Source organism: Amblyomma mixtum, chromosome 3 (assembly GCF_055824585.1).
Source record: "Amblyomma mixtum isolate Tamu chromosome 3, ASM5582458v1, whole genome shotgun sequence".
NCBI classification, from domain to species: domain Eukaryota; kingdom Metazoa; phylum Arthropoda; class Arachnida; order Ixodida; family Ixodidae; genus Amblyomma; species Amblyomma mixtum.
Window position 1 is genome coordinate 419,801,774 of NC_143014.1, and position 15,756 is coordinate 419,817,529.

The following is a 15,756-nucleotide window of genomic DNA, read 5'->3' on the forward strand; positions in this document are numbered from 1 at the left end:
TGTCTTGACGGTGCCTAGCAGTGAACAATGCATAAGTCTTGCATGCGAAGCACTGATTTTATTTGGTTGTCGTCAAAAGGGATTCCTGAAATAGATGCTTCATTTTTAATAAACGTCTATATTATCCCTGACGCTGGTACTTTCGGGCACCGTAGAAAGCAGTTCTTCAATAAATTTGCTGAGGGAACAAATTGTGGCATAATATGATGGTAAGTATTCTTTGGTATCCTATAATTTGGCTGACACCATCTTGCCATAAACCTCATGTGCTACTATTACTGCGGTAAAAAAAAGTTAAGTTGAACGACTGAAATATGTATTTTTGATCAGTGATATATAGTGATGAAACCCCTGTTATGTCAAAGTCATAGGCTTCGTCCGAAGGCCGTCATAATTTTCTGAAATATTGTTTCATAAATTTATGAAAAAATGGTGTATTTCTGTATCATCCGCAAGACAAACAGAAAACGTCTCATTGCACTGTTACTGAAGTAAAGGGCTTGTCTATTTATTAGAATAACGTGCATAGTTCATAAAGTGCTCATTAACATGATGAGTTGTTCTGTATGCTTCAGTCCAATATTTTACAAACTGTGTTAGCAGGCCCTTCAGCTGCATTAGAAAATTGAATGTGAAGGTCAATTTGTGATTCGCTTTGCAGTTCCGAATTTTGTGTAATTTGTTTAGTACTTAAAGGCTGTATGTTTGCGTGGGTGCTAGGCCTGCCACAGCGCTCGGAAAAGCATTTTTGAGCGATTTGCACTTGGGTAAAAACAAGATTTCCTTATCATTTTTTAAAGCTTAAGACTTTGATATTGGTACGGCAACTGATACTATACTAAGTTGCTGTGCCAGTATCAACGTGTACTAAATGCTAAGTACACGTAATTTCTCAAAGCCAGCTTTTCTAGACTTCACCTTTAACTGTAAGACACCTGTGGCATATTATAAAATACTGTCACGTAAATACTGAAGGTAATGGTATAATCTTCCAATCCGTCGCAAAATCTTGCCTTTAAAGTTTGTCCTGTGCTCACACCGAGTAGTTAAAACTGCGATATAGAATCAAAATGGTGCGTTTATAAAAATAAATAGCCGATTACAACAAGCGTCTCGATAAGGGATCTGCGGATATATTAGTGTTGTAGTGAAACCTTTAATATGCGAAAAGACGCTCATAAACAACTTCCCGTTGCAAACATGCGCTTGACTAGAATTTCTGGTCATAAAAATACTTGCGAAAAACGGTTGGTTGCTGTACTTCATGGTGGTTGCAGCAGAATGGTTACAACCAAGACAAAGAAAGGAACGAGCGAACAAGCGTAAACAAGGCTGCCTGGTATACTCCAGCTCATCGCAGCCGAAGTAATTTCTAGTGATTACTTGAGAGACACCTGTACTTTAGTTGACAATTTTTCTAGAATTTTTTCGGAGAGCGAAGGGCATTCGGGAAAAAAAGATAGGGCTAAGGGCACTAGCATTGTAATTTAGAATACCAGACCCCAGAACAGTCGTGTCTTCATTTGCAAGAAAAAGTTCAAGTGTCCGACTGGCCTTCGCTGCTCGAGTTCGCATCTTTATGACTTTGCGCAACCTAGATGCGACGAGGCTGCTATATTTCAGTATTCGTATCAGATCGAAATGACAATGCTTTTGAAATGAGGAAATTCTAGTATTTCTTTGGGAAGCCCATGAACGCGGTCCGTTAGCCAGAAAGACAATGAGGGATAAAAATACTGCTCGGTCGCTTATCACACACATAGCTTCGGGATATGCCGTGGCACGTGCGCTTTGCTTCAACTCATCTCTTGGTGAGCGTGGTTAGAGCGGATTGCAGCTTTCACGGCCACAAATGAAATGAATGTATTAAGGATGTAATGAGGATGCACAATGGAGGATGTAATGGCCATCCGCAGCTGGCGGCACAGTGTCGCTGTTCAATAGCAGAGTGTGCCTTGCAAAAATACAAAAAGGGAAAGGTGGAAAGAGAGAGACCAAAACGTATGAAATTTAACACAGAACGGAAACAGCGACGTTTATCGCTTCGCAAAAACGCATGTGCTGAATTGGCAGTGATCGCTCCCCATTAGTGTTTTCCGCTCTTGCTTCTCCTGAAGGCTTGCGAGCATTGTTTTGACAGCCGCGGAGGAAGTGCTGGAAATGAATGGCACCGCATCACTCTTTTCAGCCTGTTTATAAGCGCAGACACATAGCACCTCTTGTAATAACTATCAAGGCTACATGCACGCACTGCTGTGTGTTCCCTTTCGTATGGTCCACAGCTGTAGCATCCGGCACGCAGGTTCAGGAAAAAAGCCGCGGCATTTGATAGACGACATACAATTGAGCTTGTTCGGTACGCCATCACCGAATATAGAGGAGAAAACATTGCTCGAATAAACGAGACATTTTTAACGCCCGTCCTGGTTTTGCAATGAACTTTCGCACCACCCATTTCCTTTTCTTCTTCATTTCAAACCTTATATCACGGTACATAACTATACCATTTCGCAGGAATGGTAGTATTTGTTCATATACAATATTTTTGCGACGAATAAGACATTATGAGGGAAGGGACTACATAACCAGGTATGAAGAAAAACACACATAGAATATAGCGTAGGAAAAAAAGCATGATGTCTAGAAATTTGTTTGGTTTGTTTTGTGGGATTTAGCCTCTTAAAGCGACTCAGGCGGTGCGGGACGCCGTAGCGGTGGGCTCTGGATAATTTGCACCACCTGGGGTTCTTTAACGTGCACTGTCAGCGCACAGTACGCGTGTGCCTAGCATTAAGCCTCCATCAAATTGTGAGCGCAGCGGTCAGGATCAAACCCGCGTCTTTGGGATCAGTAGCCGAGCACCATAACCACCTAGCCACTATGCCTCATTTGATGTCTCGAAATGCCAACTAACATGGAGGACACAAGCAAATTGTAGCACGAAAAACAGGAACGGTAAAAGAGTGAACTCACAGGTGACGATACAAGGTTCCGGGGCAAAACATTCACATTTAAGCTAAACCTTTCTTGTTTCCACTAATAACAGTTTTAGTTATGCTAGAAAATAACAAAGGAAGTCGACGCCACCGACTTTATGTTCATGTTTTAGAAAGTACGTGGCTAGTCATTATGCTTTAATGTTTATTTGTTGGTAGTCTAGGGAAAAAGAGTGTAGAGGCCGCCTTTATCCAACAACTGCGTGGTGCTGAGCTTTCATAATCATAATATGCGCGCGTCTTCTGAAATTGCTCTCGGCGCGGTTTTTGCCTGCAAATCGAGAGCGGTGCGAATTTATGTTATCCTTTCTTAGTAAGCTGTCTTGACTAATGTAATCGTTTGAAACTGCTTCTATGCCGACGTAGTCCTCCGCACTAATCAAGCACACTTCAAGGCGTCCATGAAAAAAAAAATCCTCGACATGCTGCAACCACAACTTCTCACGTATGAGCCAACAGTGGAATTTTGTGATATAAATAAATAAATAAAACAAGAAAAACGCTCTCGAAACGACCCTTTTGTGGCGCTTTAGCAGTAGGCTAATTTATGACGCGTGGTTGCAGTGTGGGTGAACGTCTACTTGCATCGTTCACATGACCTCGACAGAAGTCGAGCTAAGTTTTCTTTTTGCAGGAAAGTAAAAAAAATGAGGAAGAGAGTAGATGACTAGTAACGGCTTTCTTTCTTAAAAGCGGCTGTTTCTAACAGTCAGCTCGACTCTCACTCCGTCGAGTTCATGTAAACGGTGTTACTGTGTAGCCGAAGTGAACAGCGCAGACTGACGAAAGACGAAGCATAGAACAGAGACCAGGTTTGCGTCATTCCTTTGTCTTTAGTCAGCGTTGCGTTTTTCTTTTCTAGGACATATATAACAACAAGCTCAAATATTCGCATATTACTTCAACGAATTCGTGCGCGAATGCAGAGCTCCTGCCAAAGCAGCCTAGTGTGCAGGTATTTCTTGACACCAATCCGCGACATGGGCTGCTTCCAAGAAAATGTGCCAGTCTAATGACCGGAAAATATATGTATGCAGTTATACTTCGTAACAATGTGCAGTAAAGTAGGAAGGGCAGACATAGTTTCAAGTTTCATTTCATTTCGCTTTGTCCAAATGTGCAGCCAAGACAAAAAGCTGTGAAAACAGCTTCAAAGGATCCTGGCCCCTACCATGACGCTTTATTATGGCGGGAGCGCAGCAGTGCACTTCAAAGCGATCAAGTGTACCCCGGAGAACCTTCAAAGTCAATTCCTATACCAAAAGTTTCCGGGAAATGGCTTGTCCTGGAACATGTCCAGAGGACGCAGTAGACGTCCGGGGTTCGTGCCAATGCCCTGCACTTGAGGCAGCTGACATCAACCTTAGCGAAAACCTTTCATTAGCTCGTAAATTCTTGCTCAAGTGAACCACACGAAGTTCCCCCTTACTGTAGAAAACGTAAGCTAGAGTAGCAGCACCTGAATGTAAAAGTATTTCTGCAGAGAACATTATTAGTTCATTGCTTTTCGAGCAAAGAACAAACTTTTTGCGTGAAAAATTGTTCACACACACAAAGAACGCCTTTCATTTACAGCTACGTGCGAAATTTTGTTTCTTCACTTCCCTTTAAGTTGGAGGGTGATGTATGCTTCAATGCCTAGCACCTGACGGTATGTCCTTGCTCCACCTCTTTTATTTTGCAGCGAAACCTTTCTTCGGGCTTTCATACCCAGGTTCCGAGGTCTACGGCAGTAACAGTTTCTCGAATTCTCATTCCGATACAGTCAAGTACTAACGTATCGAACGCGGATATTTTGAATTATGTTCTATATCGAGCCCACAGTTTGTCCCCTTGAAAATTACATGTCAAAATATACGAAGGTTGCGCAGTATATTGAACTCCAATTTCACCGTCTATTCAATATGCGCTTCTCTTCTCCTAATGGCGCTCTTCAATCCCTTTTCCCACGCGGAGCCGGGTCGGCTGCGCGGCCTTGGGCACCTGCTAGCAGCGCCAGCGCTGTGAAACTGCTTGACGAGCTGAACGCAGGGTGTGCATGAGGGTGTGCTTCGGTCTGTTCTACTATTTTTTTTTTACATCACGTCGCAGTTATGTGGTGAAACCGACCTAAATGACAAAAGTCTAGTGACGGCGCTTTCCTGGCTTGCTTCGCTCGCTTCGATGCTGAGGGCGCTGCGGAAACCAACTGTACCTTAATTTAAATGAGAGAATACTCTGTTTATAGTTTGCTGTAACCAGAATTAGACGTGCTATAACATACAGTGGCTAGGTGAAAAGAGCCGTCCACTCAGGCTTCGATGCGGAGCGAGTTAGGTATATTAATATGCAGCGACCGGTCTGCTACAAGCGCGCCAGCATGAAGCACGTCACTGAAAAAACCACATAACTAACCTGGGTGGAATGCATTGGAATTGCATATGTAGAATTCTGGATAAAGGAAACTATTTCGCGACTTCTATTTAGGTCAATATATCCCGATTCAAATGCGTCCGAAAACCACTTGAAGTTTTCAGTGTGGTGCGGTGTAGCCTTGCCGCAATGAGAGCGTTTAGTCCTTGATGCGCGCATTGCTGCTACTGTTTTAAGCCAGTACTTACAGAGCCGCAAAGAAAGACGGAGTCCAGTCGATGGCTTCCACTTCTTCCCGAGTTTTGCAGGCAGTCACTTGCACCGATATGGTGATGTTGGTGAAACTTTTCACAATCGGCGTAACTGTGCAGGCAGAGGGAATGAGCGTAACCAACGATGAGTGAAGGAAGCTAAACGGATTACCTCTCATCTACAGTACATGATAATTTTACGTGAGGAACGATGCTACAGAAAGCCGTCCATTAAGGCAGAACGTATGCCTAATTTTTGTGCTATGTTGCTTCTTAGACTCATCTACTGGAGAGATTGCGGTCCGAATTTTCCAGGCACACACACAAACCAAGTATAAAAATGGCTTACGGTTTAGCAATGCTAAGAACGAATTATTGTGCGAAAGCACAATATTTTTGCAGGTGGACACCAACGCCACGTACCTTAAAGCGCGATTGAGGTGTCCAGTGACCAAGGAAGTACATATAAACAGCGCTAAACGACAGGACTAGAAGAGGAGTAGACAAACACGGCGCCGTGTTTGTCTACTCCTCTTCTAGTCCTGTCGTTTAGCGCTGTTTATATGTACTTTCGCCATGGAACACCAACTCGCCCAATCTACTGTTCTTCTACAGACCAAGGAACCCAGTTATGCTCGTCTTCATATTTTCAGATCTCCTTCTTCAGATCTCCAACGCCAAATTGCTCATTGTACGCAGGTAGCCTATGCTCTAGTGCCGCGTTTCTGCAGCAGTGTTGCCAACGCTTATTGCTCTAGTATGGTGTTTCCGCCACAACGTTGTGTACGCCAACACATGCAGCGCACATCTCTCCGTCACTACCATCGTGTAGCTAAAAGCGTGGACATTAGGTTGATAGTAGTGTTAGTTGATGAAGAAGACGATTTGCAGTACACAACACGAGAGTGTGTCGCATTTGAACACGAGGCGTGTTCGGCTGCAGTCACGTTTATCAAAATCTCTGTTCAGATACCACTGTGCTATGGTAGGGGGTGTGTATTCTGCGCAGGATCGACCCCCTGGCTGGCTCCGTCTCCTCGATGCATGCGTGCGTCTCCTGGAATTTTTATGTGCTGGAAAAGTGAGAATGGATGCTGGTGTGATTGTGTATGACGGGTTGTGTGATGCGACCTAGTTAAGACGGACTTGAAGCCAGTCGGTGCGGGTGCACTTCCATGCAATGAAGGAAAAAAAAACTGCTGTGATAGCCTAGTGCTCTCGCGCAGTGGTCAGCGAAGGTAATCTGTTCGCGCCTCCGCGGGTTCAAATCGCAGCCACGGATATTTATTGGTTTTATTTTTATTTCATTTTTTCACTTCGCGCTAACCCACAAGCATCGCAAAATCTTCTTCAGGGTTTACCCCTCAGGGTAGGGATGGCGCTGTCAAAATGGGAGTACTGGCGCTGTAATTCCTTTCTTCTTCCACTCAGTTCAGTACAAAAGTTTTCTCTGCTGGTTTGTGTCTGGCAAATTCGCGCAATTTTCATTATGTCAAAACTATCTGGTTCCGCAACAGATGCTTTCCTACATTGAAGCGGTCACGTTTTATGATCATCATGAGCATGACTACGTCCACTGCAGGATAAAGACCTCTCCCATACACTTACAAATAACTCTGCCTTGCTGTATAGCCGGTGCTTAAAATTGAATAAGTTTATCTGAGTAGTCAGGTGGTGGATTATGCAATGAAAATATCTCTACTTGCTCAAATGATCAGTAAGAACACTTTTCGTTTGTTTCAGCCGCCCGTAGCGGGCACCTTGAATGTTTTTTTTTACTTTCGTACTTTGCATATATGTTACCTTTACAAATCATTCTCTCCTAAATTTTGGACCTTTTGACTGCTTAGCGTGTTAGCGCGGCGTGCTTCGCCAGAGCGCTGAGGTCAGAGTGCTCAGGCATCAAGGGTGCATGCAGGAGGTGGTGGCTAAAGCGCAATTCATTGCCGCGAAAGAGACCAGCCACGCACGCAGGCTTCGGAGCGCAACCGTTGCAGGAGGCCGCTGGACAGCACCGCCTGTTAATGAGCCACAGTGTACAGAGTTTTTAGCCTATTCATGGCTACAAGATTATAGGCTTCGTGCCGAGGCGCATTGGAGTATATAGAACCCTCCCGCCGGACAGTGGTGTAGCAGTGCAAAGAGAGGAGCAGAAGACAGGAAAGGCAAACAACTCGCCAGGCCTAATACCCAGTTTGCAAGCCTACTCATCGGGAGGCGAAGAAAGTGAGCGAATGAAAAGAGAGCGATGTGTTCAGCCCTTTGTGCCTATGGGTCATGCTATTATGATACACACACACCTTGGAGCTAACAAGCCGCCTCCGCTTTTTTAATCTCAAGCAGACACTTTAGCGAGCATCGCATAAGCGAGCTGTTTAGCACTTTAGCTCTTTAGGCTAGCTGTCAGTAGCGGCGGTCAAAGCAGAACTTTAAGTAATTATTTCTTCTACACGGGGTCGTGTCGAGCCTTATCATATGCAGTCCTACTGCGGCCGTGAGTTCGGCTTTGTGTCGGTTGTCGTTCAAAGCATATTAGCTAGCGCAAAAAGACTGTGAACCGAGGAGGGAGAGATAGGAGGTATTAAAGACTAGAAACAGGAACCGCTCTGCCGTGCATTTGGCGAACTGAGAAGTCGATCCTTCAATCACAATAACAACAGGAAAAAACGACGGGCAGTACAGTCAGACGCTTGAGGCAGTTAACACTGAGAGTAAGCTGGCCAGCTACACAACTCAATGCCGTGTTTCTATCTGTAAAATGACGTACGTGAAGTCTGTTCCTCTTCGCTCTTTTTGCCACTTGTTACTATGACTCGAGTGCCTGCGCACTGGAGCCAGTCACCGCAGATCGCTGGTGCCCCATAGATCATTCCATGTGGCTTTTTATTGAACTGTCCAAAGCAATGTCTTTCAATATTTCTTTGGAAAAAATTTTTCCCGTCGTGTGAGGGCCGTTTCAATTTTCCAGCCTAATGCGAAGCTAGGCCTCCGCTGAAAAATTGCGCACAAATTGTTACTTTTTGTTTCCACTCAGAATTTTTCAAAACAATCTATAGGAGTTCTAGTTTTCTATCATGCATCAAGAGATAGTCGGCAGAGATTTTTTGAGTTTTTAAATTCGTTCTTTAGTTCAAGGATCATCAATTTTTAATTTTTAAAAACCTGCAAGCTATATTCATGACCAATATAAAACTTCTTGTCGGGTCCTCATAACATGTAGTATTTGGAAAAAAAAAGTTCTAGCTAAAGGCGGCCTAATAACCTTAGGAAAAAAAATGCCATGATTAAAAAAAATCCTGATACGTAGTTGCTAGTTGCAAAAATAAAAATAAAAACTAAAGTGATGGTCAGTTTCGTTTTAGTTTTATCCACAAATTTTCATCGAGGCCTTTTTTCTTTTAGTTGATGGAAGAAATTTATAGTACGGCGAAGCACTCGTGGTGGTTGTTCTGTACTGTCACTTCACTGCACAATACAACCTCGGCGCTCCTCAAACTGGTCATCTTCCGTGAATTCACGTGTTCAAGAGTTGCTCTTGCACCGTGAGCGATGTCCGCATCATCGCTACTCGCGTTCTGTGTTTACCACAGAAGGGATACGCGAAGATAGAATGAGTGGCTCGAGGGGGCACCCACAGCAGCAAATGTATGATCGCCTCAGGAAGCTGGTGTTTTACCACCACGACCTCAGCTTTTTCTTCTTTCAACCAGCCCTTTTGCCGGAGCCGAAACACTTCGGAAGGCCCCCGAGTTCTGCAACCTACGTCATCTTCCGCACGGCATAACAGTTCCATAAAGAGCGCGTCGTCACGTGATAAAGTATCACCCGATCATCCTCATTGAAGCCGGCCGGCAGCGACTTACACGACCGCCATGAAGTATTTTCTGGCAATTCAGACTGCCTAGAAAACAACGGTGTTGATGCGGCTGTGTTGCAAGCTGAGGCTGAAAACACTGAACAGCGATCTTCCGTAAATGAGAAAAATACATTACTTCCCGGATGGCGCCGCCTCCAAATATATAGAAACAAAAAGAACTCCGTTAAGCTTTGCTAACATGAAAATAATTTTGACTTATCGGCTGGGTGTAACGTTTTCGCAAAGTTTCATAGCAACAGCGTTTTCGATGTCGTTGGCGGCACGGTAAAACGCCTAGCATCAAGGGCAAGCCTTCAAAGGTCTTACAAAGGCCACATTATGACACCCCGTCAGCTTTTCACGGGGGCAGATGATACCATAAAACGTAGTGTGACCCTCTGGGTTCCAGAAAGCGCAGTTCAAGAAAAGAAAACAACTTGATCCCACCTTTGGATGGCTATTCCGGGGAAAGCCACTCCTTTAAAGCCTCATCCCGTAGTACTGTTCTTGCTGGAGCCACATCCACCTCAGAAAGAGAGGAGTTTCTAGTAACAGAGTGGGTGAACGCACAACACCTTTGACCCATCACACAGGATTCTGGCACCAGTCGTTTTGAGCTACGCGAAATCACAAGCACAGAGGCGCTTTCGTAGTTGGTAAACCGTCCATTTAACTCAGACTGCAGCACGAAGGAAGTACGACGGAAGACGCGGCCGCAATTGTTTCAGTTTTTTGGTTCGTGCAAAACATGAATGCTGCCAATAAATGTTCCGAAAGATGTTGTGTTGACTCATGTTATTAAGGCGAAAGCCTTTAATGTCTCATCGTTGTAAGCAGCAGTTGTCGACAGAAATGTCACGCTCTTCAATTGTTCCAAACGGTCGTGACGTCACAGTGCGCGAATTTGCTAGTAACTTTGGCTAGTAACCAGGCAACCAATTGAAGGGATCGTATAGTGATGCTCCAAGTAAGTGGGACTGAGCTTAGTTAATTGCTCAATTAGCCTAATTAAGTTTTCTAGTCAGGCCATATAAACAAATAAAACCGAGTAAGAAATTGGTCGAGCTCGGGAATCGAACCCCGGTCTTCGGAGTGTGAGACGAGCATGCTATCCACTCCGCCATGCCAGCTCGATGGTTTGGGAAGAACAAGGGTGCGTCTAGTGAATACGGTGTCTTCGCACACTCCCAGCGCTCGTGTCCTGTCTTCACCTTACCTGTGTCTTGTGTTTCGCGCTACGTTTTTCGAAGATGCAATTGCTCCGACTAGCCCAGTTTAGCTTACTTGTGCCCATCCTCCTCCCTTCCCTTCCGGCGAGGTTTAGGTGTCCACCGAGATATGAGAGACAGATACATTTCCTTTCCTCAAAAACCAATTTACCGACGAGCGAGGCATAGAACCGAATGGGCGATGGTGTTCTATGCACTCCTGGAAGCGTTGCAAGACGCTGTCGCGTTCCACTATTAGAGGCGAAGCTTAACATCTTAACCACACATCAGTGACCACACTTTAAGTCAAAAAAGTGCCCCCCCCCCCCTTAATTTTGACGGGTGTCCACCGAGATATGTGAGAGAGTTACTGCGTAATTTCCTTTCCTCAAATACAATTTTCATTGTCTTCATTACGGGCCATCTTTGTCTTTCTTCTTCCACTCCCACTTCCTACCTTCCTCTACGGTGCGGTTCAGGTGTCCGCCGAGATGACAGAGAATTACTGTGCCCTTTCCTTTCCTCAAAAGTGCTCAAAGGGCAAGGCATCGCGCCGAACGGGTGGTGGCGTTCCGTGGACTGCCTGGCAGCGCTACAACACGCTGTCGCGTTCCACTCCTAAAGGCGAAGCTTAAGCGTCATTAATTAGCAGTTAATTAGTATTCAGGCACAAATCAGTAATTAACCATTAATTAGTGATTTGTCGTCACTTAGCAATTAGTACTCAATTACATGTGACGCCACCAGCGCCACAGAAGCAGTCAGAGTGGTGCGGAAGACGCTTTCGCCTCTACGCACTTTAGACAGTCAAAGTGCCCCCTGAATTTTCTTCGGATCATATATCCTCTATAATTATTGATCCACCTTGGAATCTAACCTTCGGCTGAAGGCGCTGAACAGATAAAATTCTTGTTTTGTTGTGACCTTCACCAGAGCGCTATAACAGCGAACTCTAATGGGCTGGATGCATCCTTGGCTGAACACGATGTTCTCATTTATACATTTGATAAAAAATGTTGACATTACAGAACTCCGTATTCCGCTGAAATGCATTAACTCCGGTAGAGCGAGAACAAAATGCAGAGGGTCGTGGTGTTGAGACGCCAGTCATCCTCGCATATCACTTGGCAGCCAGTTATATGCTTTACCAATTTTGTGCAACCATGACTAGGGCTGCGGCGCACAACTTCAATTTTTTTTATTCGCTGAAGCACAAAGATCACGACAAAACATGTTAAACTACATTAAAATGACACGGGCTATTAGGTGAATTAAATATTGCATTTCTGCGACGAGGACCTGAGCAGGAAATTTTCGGTCGAATACATAGCACAACAAACTGTTCTGAACATCTGAGGGTTGGTTATAAATTTTGTACAGGTCATTAATTCTGCTTGCAGGTTTCAAAGAAAGTTAAAAAATTATTCTTTCTTAGGTGAAAAAAAAAACGAATTAAAACATGTATGATATTGCCACGTATCATTGCAGTGTTTGTTCGTTCACGCTCAAGGCAGCAGGAAAGGGTAGTTATCACTTTTGTTCGTGGCGCGCGAAGCGACCAGACTAATCTCGATCGTTCGCAGCCATGAAAGGCTGCATCTAGGTTTTTCCAGATTACCGTAGATGATTTTGACCTGTTATCTGGAAGTTTCCTTGCCGGCTTTAAATTGAGCGATGCCGCGAGCGGCGGACATTCGTAGTTCGACGACCGCCGAGAGCGCCTGTTGCTTACGCCGCCGCCGAGTGATTCAGTTCTTTTGAGGGCGCAAGTCAGCCCAAATAAAGAGCTTCGTTTGCAAGTATTTCTGGTGTCTTCCTGACCGCTGGACTGCCGTCACTACAACGTGACATCTGGTGGAGGTGCTGGGTAGCCTTCCATGTTCCGGACACCCCCTACAAGTCGAGACGCCAGCCCTTTGAGTCATCTACCGCAGGACCTGAGTCCAGTCCACCGCGCAAGCCGACGCCTGCAAGGGGACGCACCTGAGTTCGGGACCCTGCCGGACCCTACCCGGAAGCGAAAGCAAGTACCAACGTCCATCATGACCTTGCCCCAGACGACCACTCCAATCATTCTGCAGCAGCCCCGGGTGCCACCAACCTTCGACGCTTCGCCTGGCGCCGACCCCGAGGAATGGCTGGAGCAGTTCGACCGTGTGGCTGTCTTCAACAACTGGGACGACGCCATGAAATTTAGGTACGTCTTCTTCGCCCTGGAGGGACCAGCAAGAGTCTGGTTCGAGAATGAGGAAGCCAGCCTTGCCAACTGGGAAACCTTCAAGGAACAGCTTCTGAAGACCTTCACAAACGTCGTGCGAAAGGAGAGAGCCCAGCAGCTGCTACAGTCTCGCATACAACACCCAAACGAGACCGTTGCAGTGTATACTGAGGAGATGAAGCGTCTCTTCCGGCGTGCCGACATGAACATGAAGGAAGAAGAGAAGGTGAAGTTGCTTATGCGAGGAGTTAAAGAGCAACTATTTGCCGGCCTCGTTCGCAACCCACCGAAAACTGTCGCTGAATTCGTAGAAGAGGCATCCACAATGGAGAAAACTCTCGACGCCCGAGCCCGCCAGTATGACCGCCAGCAGCGCTTTTTGTCAGCAAGCTGCATGGACACCGTTAACAATGATAACCTGCGGGAGGTTATACGTGAAGTTGTGCGAGAGGAGCTCCGACGGTTGCTGCCAACGGGAACGCAGCCGCAACTTTCATCGCTCACTGACGTCATCCGGGACGAGGTTCAACAGGCCTTGGGTGTGACGCCGACACCCACGCAGCCTCTGCAGCCCCCAGCCATGACTTACGCCGCAGCTGTGCGCCGTCCTGCACCTCGACGACGGGACCCAAGCCCCTATCGCCCTCAGCCAGCTGCGTTGGACCGCCGCCCACTCGCCCCAACCCGCCCGTCCTACGAGCGACGCGCGCAGCGGAGGAAATGCGACGAGTGGAGAACTCCCGACCAGCGCCGCCCACTATGCTTCCACTGTGGCGAAGCCGGTCACGTCCTCCGGCACTGCCCATACAGAAGACTGGGCATCCGAGGGTTCTCTTACGACGCTCCACGACCCCGACCCGGCCAGCGACCAGCCGAAATCGAGGAGTTTTTACGTCGGGAAGAATACTCATCGCCGAGCCGCCTATCACGTTCCCCGTCGCCATCGTCCCCGCGCTTTGTTTCTCCTAGCCGAGGTTACGCCGTGCGTGGACGCTCCCCCAGCCCACGAAGGTTAAACTAAATAAAGCAGCCTCTGGAGGTGAGGTTGCTTCTAAGCGCAATGACAAAGATCCTCCATCGACGAGTACTCAAGACCATGCCTCAACTACGACGACAACACCGACGACGACAACACCGACGACGACAACACCGACGACGACAACGCCGACGACGACGACACCGACGACGACGCGACCGACGACGACGCGGCCAGACTTGAAGCTTTTACCGCTGCCCAGTGAAGTAACGTCGCAGTACGCCCACCGCAGCCTCACTACTCGACGAAGCCGAGATCGGACACCGAAGACAACGTACAATACCAGAACGCGAACAAGTGACCTTGAAGTTACGGTCGACGGTCACGCGGTTACTGCCTTGGTGGACACGGGAGCTGACTACTCTGTCATGAGTGGCCCACTCGCTGTCCGACTCAGGAAGGTGACAACAACCTGGGATGGCCCGCTGATCCGCACCGCAGGTGGCAACCTGATTACGCCGTCAGGACGCTGCACCGCGAGAGTTACTGTAAATGGGAGAACCTATGCGACAACCTTCCTGATCCTACAGCAATGCTCGAGAGACGTGATTTTGGGAATGGACTTCCTGAACGAACATCGGGCGATCATCGACCTTCGATCTAAGTCGATCAAGCTTTCCACGGAAAAAGCCATACCTGTTGCGACGAGCGCAACTCATCACGTTGCCTTAAACGTCCTCGATGAAGCATTGAGCGTGCCGCCCCGATCAAGTGTTCTCGTCGGCATAGGTACTGGAGACATCGAAAATGCCGAAGGTGTTATCGAGGGGAACACCCAGTTACTCCTGGATCGAGGATTGGGCGTCGCGAGGGGAGTCGCCGAAATCCGAAATGGCCGAGCCCAGGTGTTGCTAACCAACTTCACCGAAGAATACCGGCATCTAAACAAAGGTACGACGATCGCTTTCCTCGACGAGCTGGCAGACATCAGAGACGTATTTGCCCTTCCCGACCAACCTGCAGAACTATCTGAACAAGGCCATCAACCCACGTTCGACATCAACCCAGCATTACCCCGGAGCAGACAAGACCAAATACGCAGTCTTCTTCAAAGGTACACCGATTGCTTCTCATCAGCATCGAATGTGCGACGAACCCGGCTTGCCAAGCACCGCATTGTCACAGACGAACACGCACGACCACTGCGACAGAGCCCCTACCGCGTATCGCCGTTAGAACGCCAAGCTATCCGCAAGCAAGTTGAGGAAATGCTTCGTGACGACGTCATCCAGCCATCGAGGAGCCCCTGGGCAGCACCGGTCGTCCTAGTGAAAAAGAAAGACGGCACCCTTCGCATTTGCGTCGATTACCGCCGCCTGAACAACATTACGAAGAAGGATGTCTACCCCCTCCCCCGCATCGACGATACACTGGACCGGCTGTGCAACGCTAAGTACTTCTCATCGATGGACCTGAAGAGCGGCTACTGGCAAATTGAAGTCGACGAAAGAGATCGCGAGAAGACTGCGTTCATCACGCCAGACGGACTCTTCGAGTTCAAAGTGATGCCATTCGGCCTCTGCTCTGCCCCAGCGACGTTCCAGCGAGTAATGGATACGGTGCTCGCAGGCTTGAAATGGCAGATTTGCCTAGTCTACTTAGATGACGTTGTTGTCTTCTCCTCAAGCTTTGAAGACCACCTCAGAAGGCTTCGGATAGTGCTGGAAACGATCAAGTCTTCAGGCCTGACACTGAAACGAGAGAAGTGCCACTTCGCTTACGAGGAGCTGCTGTTCCTTGGTCACGTCGTAAGCAAGGATGGAGTTCGCCCAGACCCCAAGAAGACGGCTGCGATCGCAGAGTTTCCACAGCCTAATGACAAGAAGGCTATACGCAGAT

General features: G+C 47.1%; 1 protein-coding gene across 1 annotated transcript in view; it reads right to left on the reverse strand.

Moving 5' to 3' along the window:
• The window catches only part of LOC149357865 (O-acyltransferase like protein-like), a 78,816-nt gene that overhangs the window by 36,868 nt on the left and 26,192 nt on the right, over window positions 1-15,756 (reverse strand). The window contains exon 4 of the mRNA XM_089577982.1: window positions 5,597-5,711. Coding sequence (XP_089434108.1) covers window positions 5,597-5,711 — 115 coding nt within the window. The remainder of the gene's footprint in view (window positions 1-5,596; window positions 5,712-15,756) is intronic.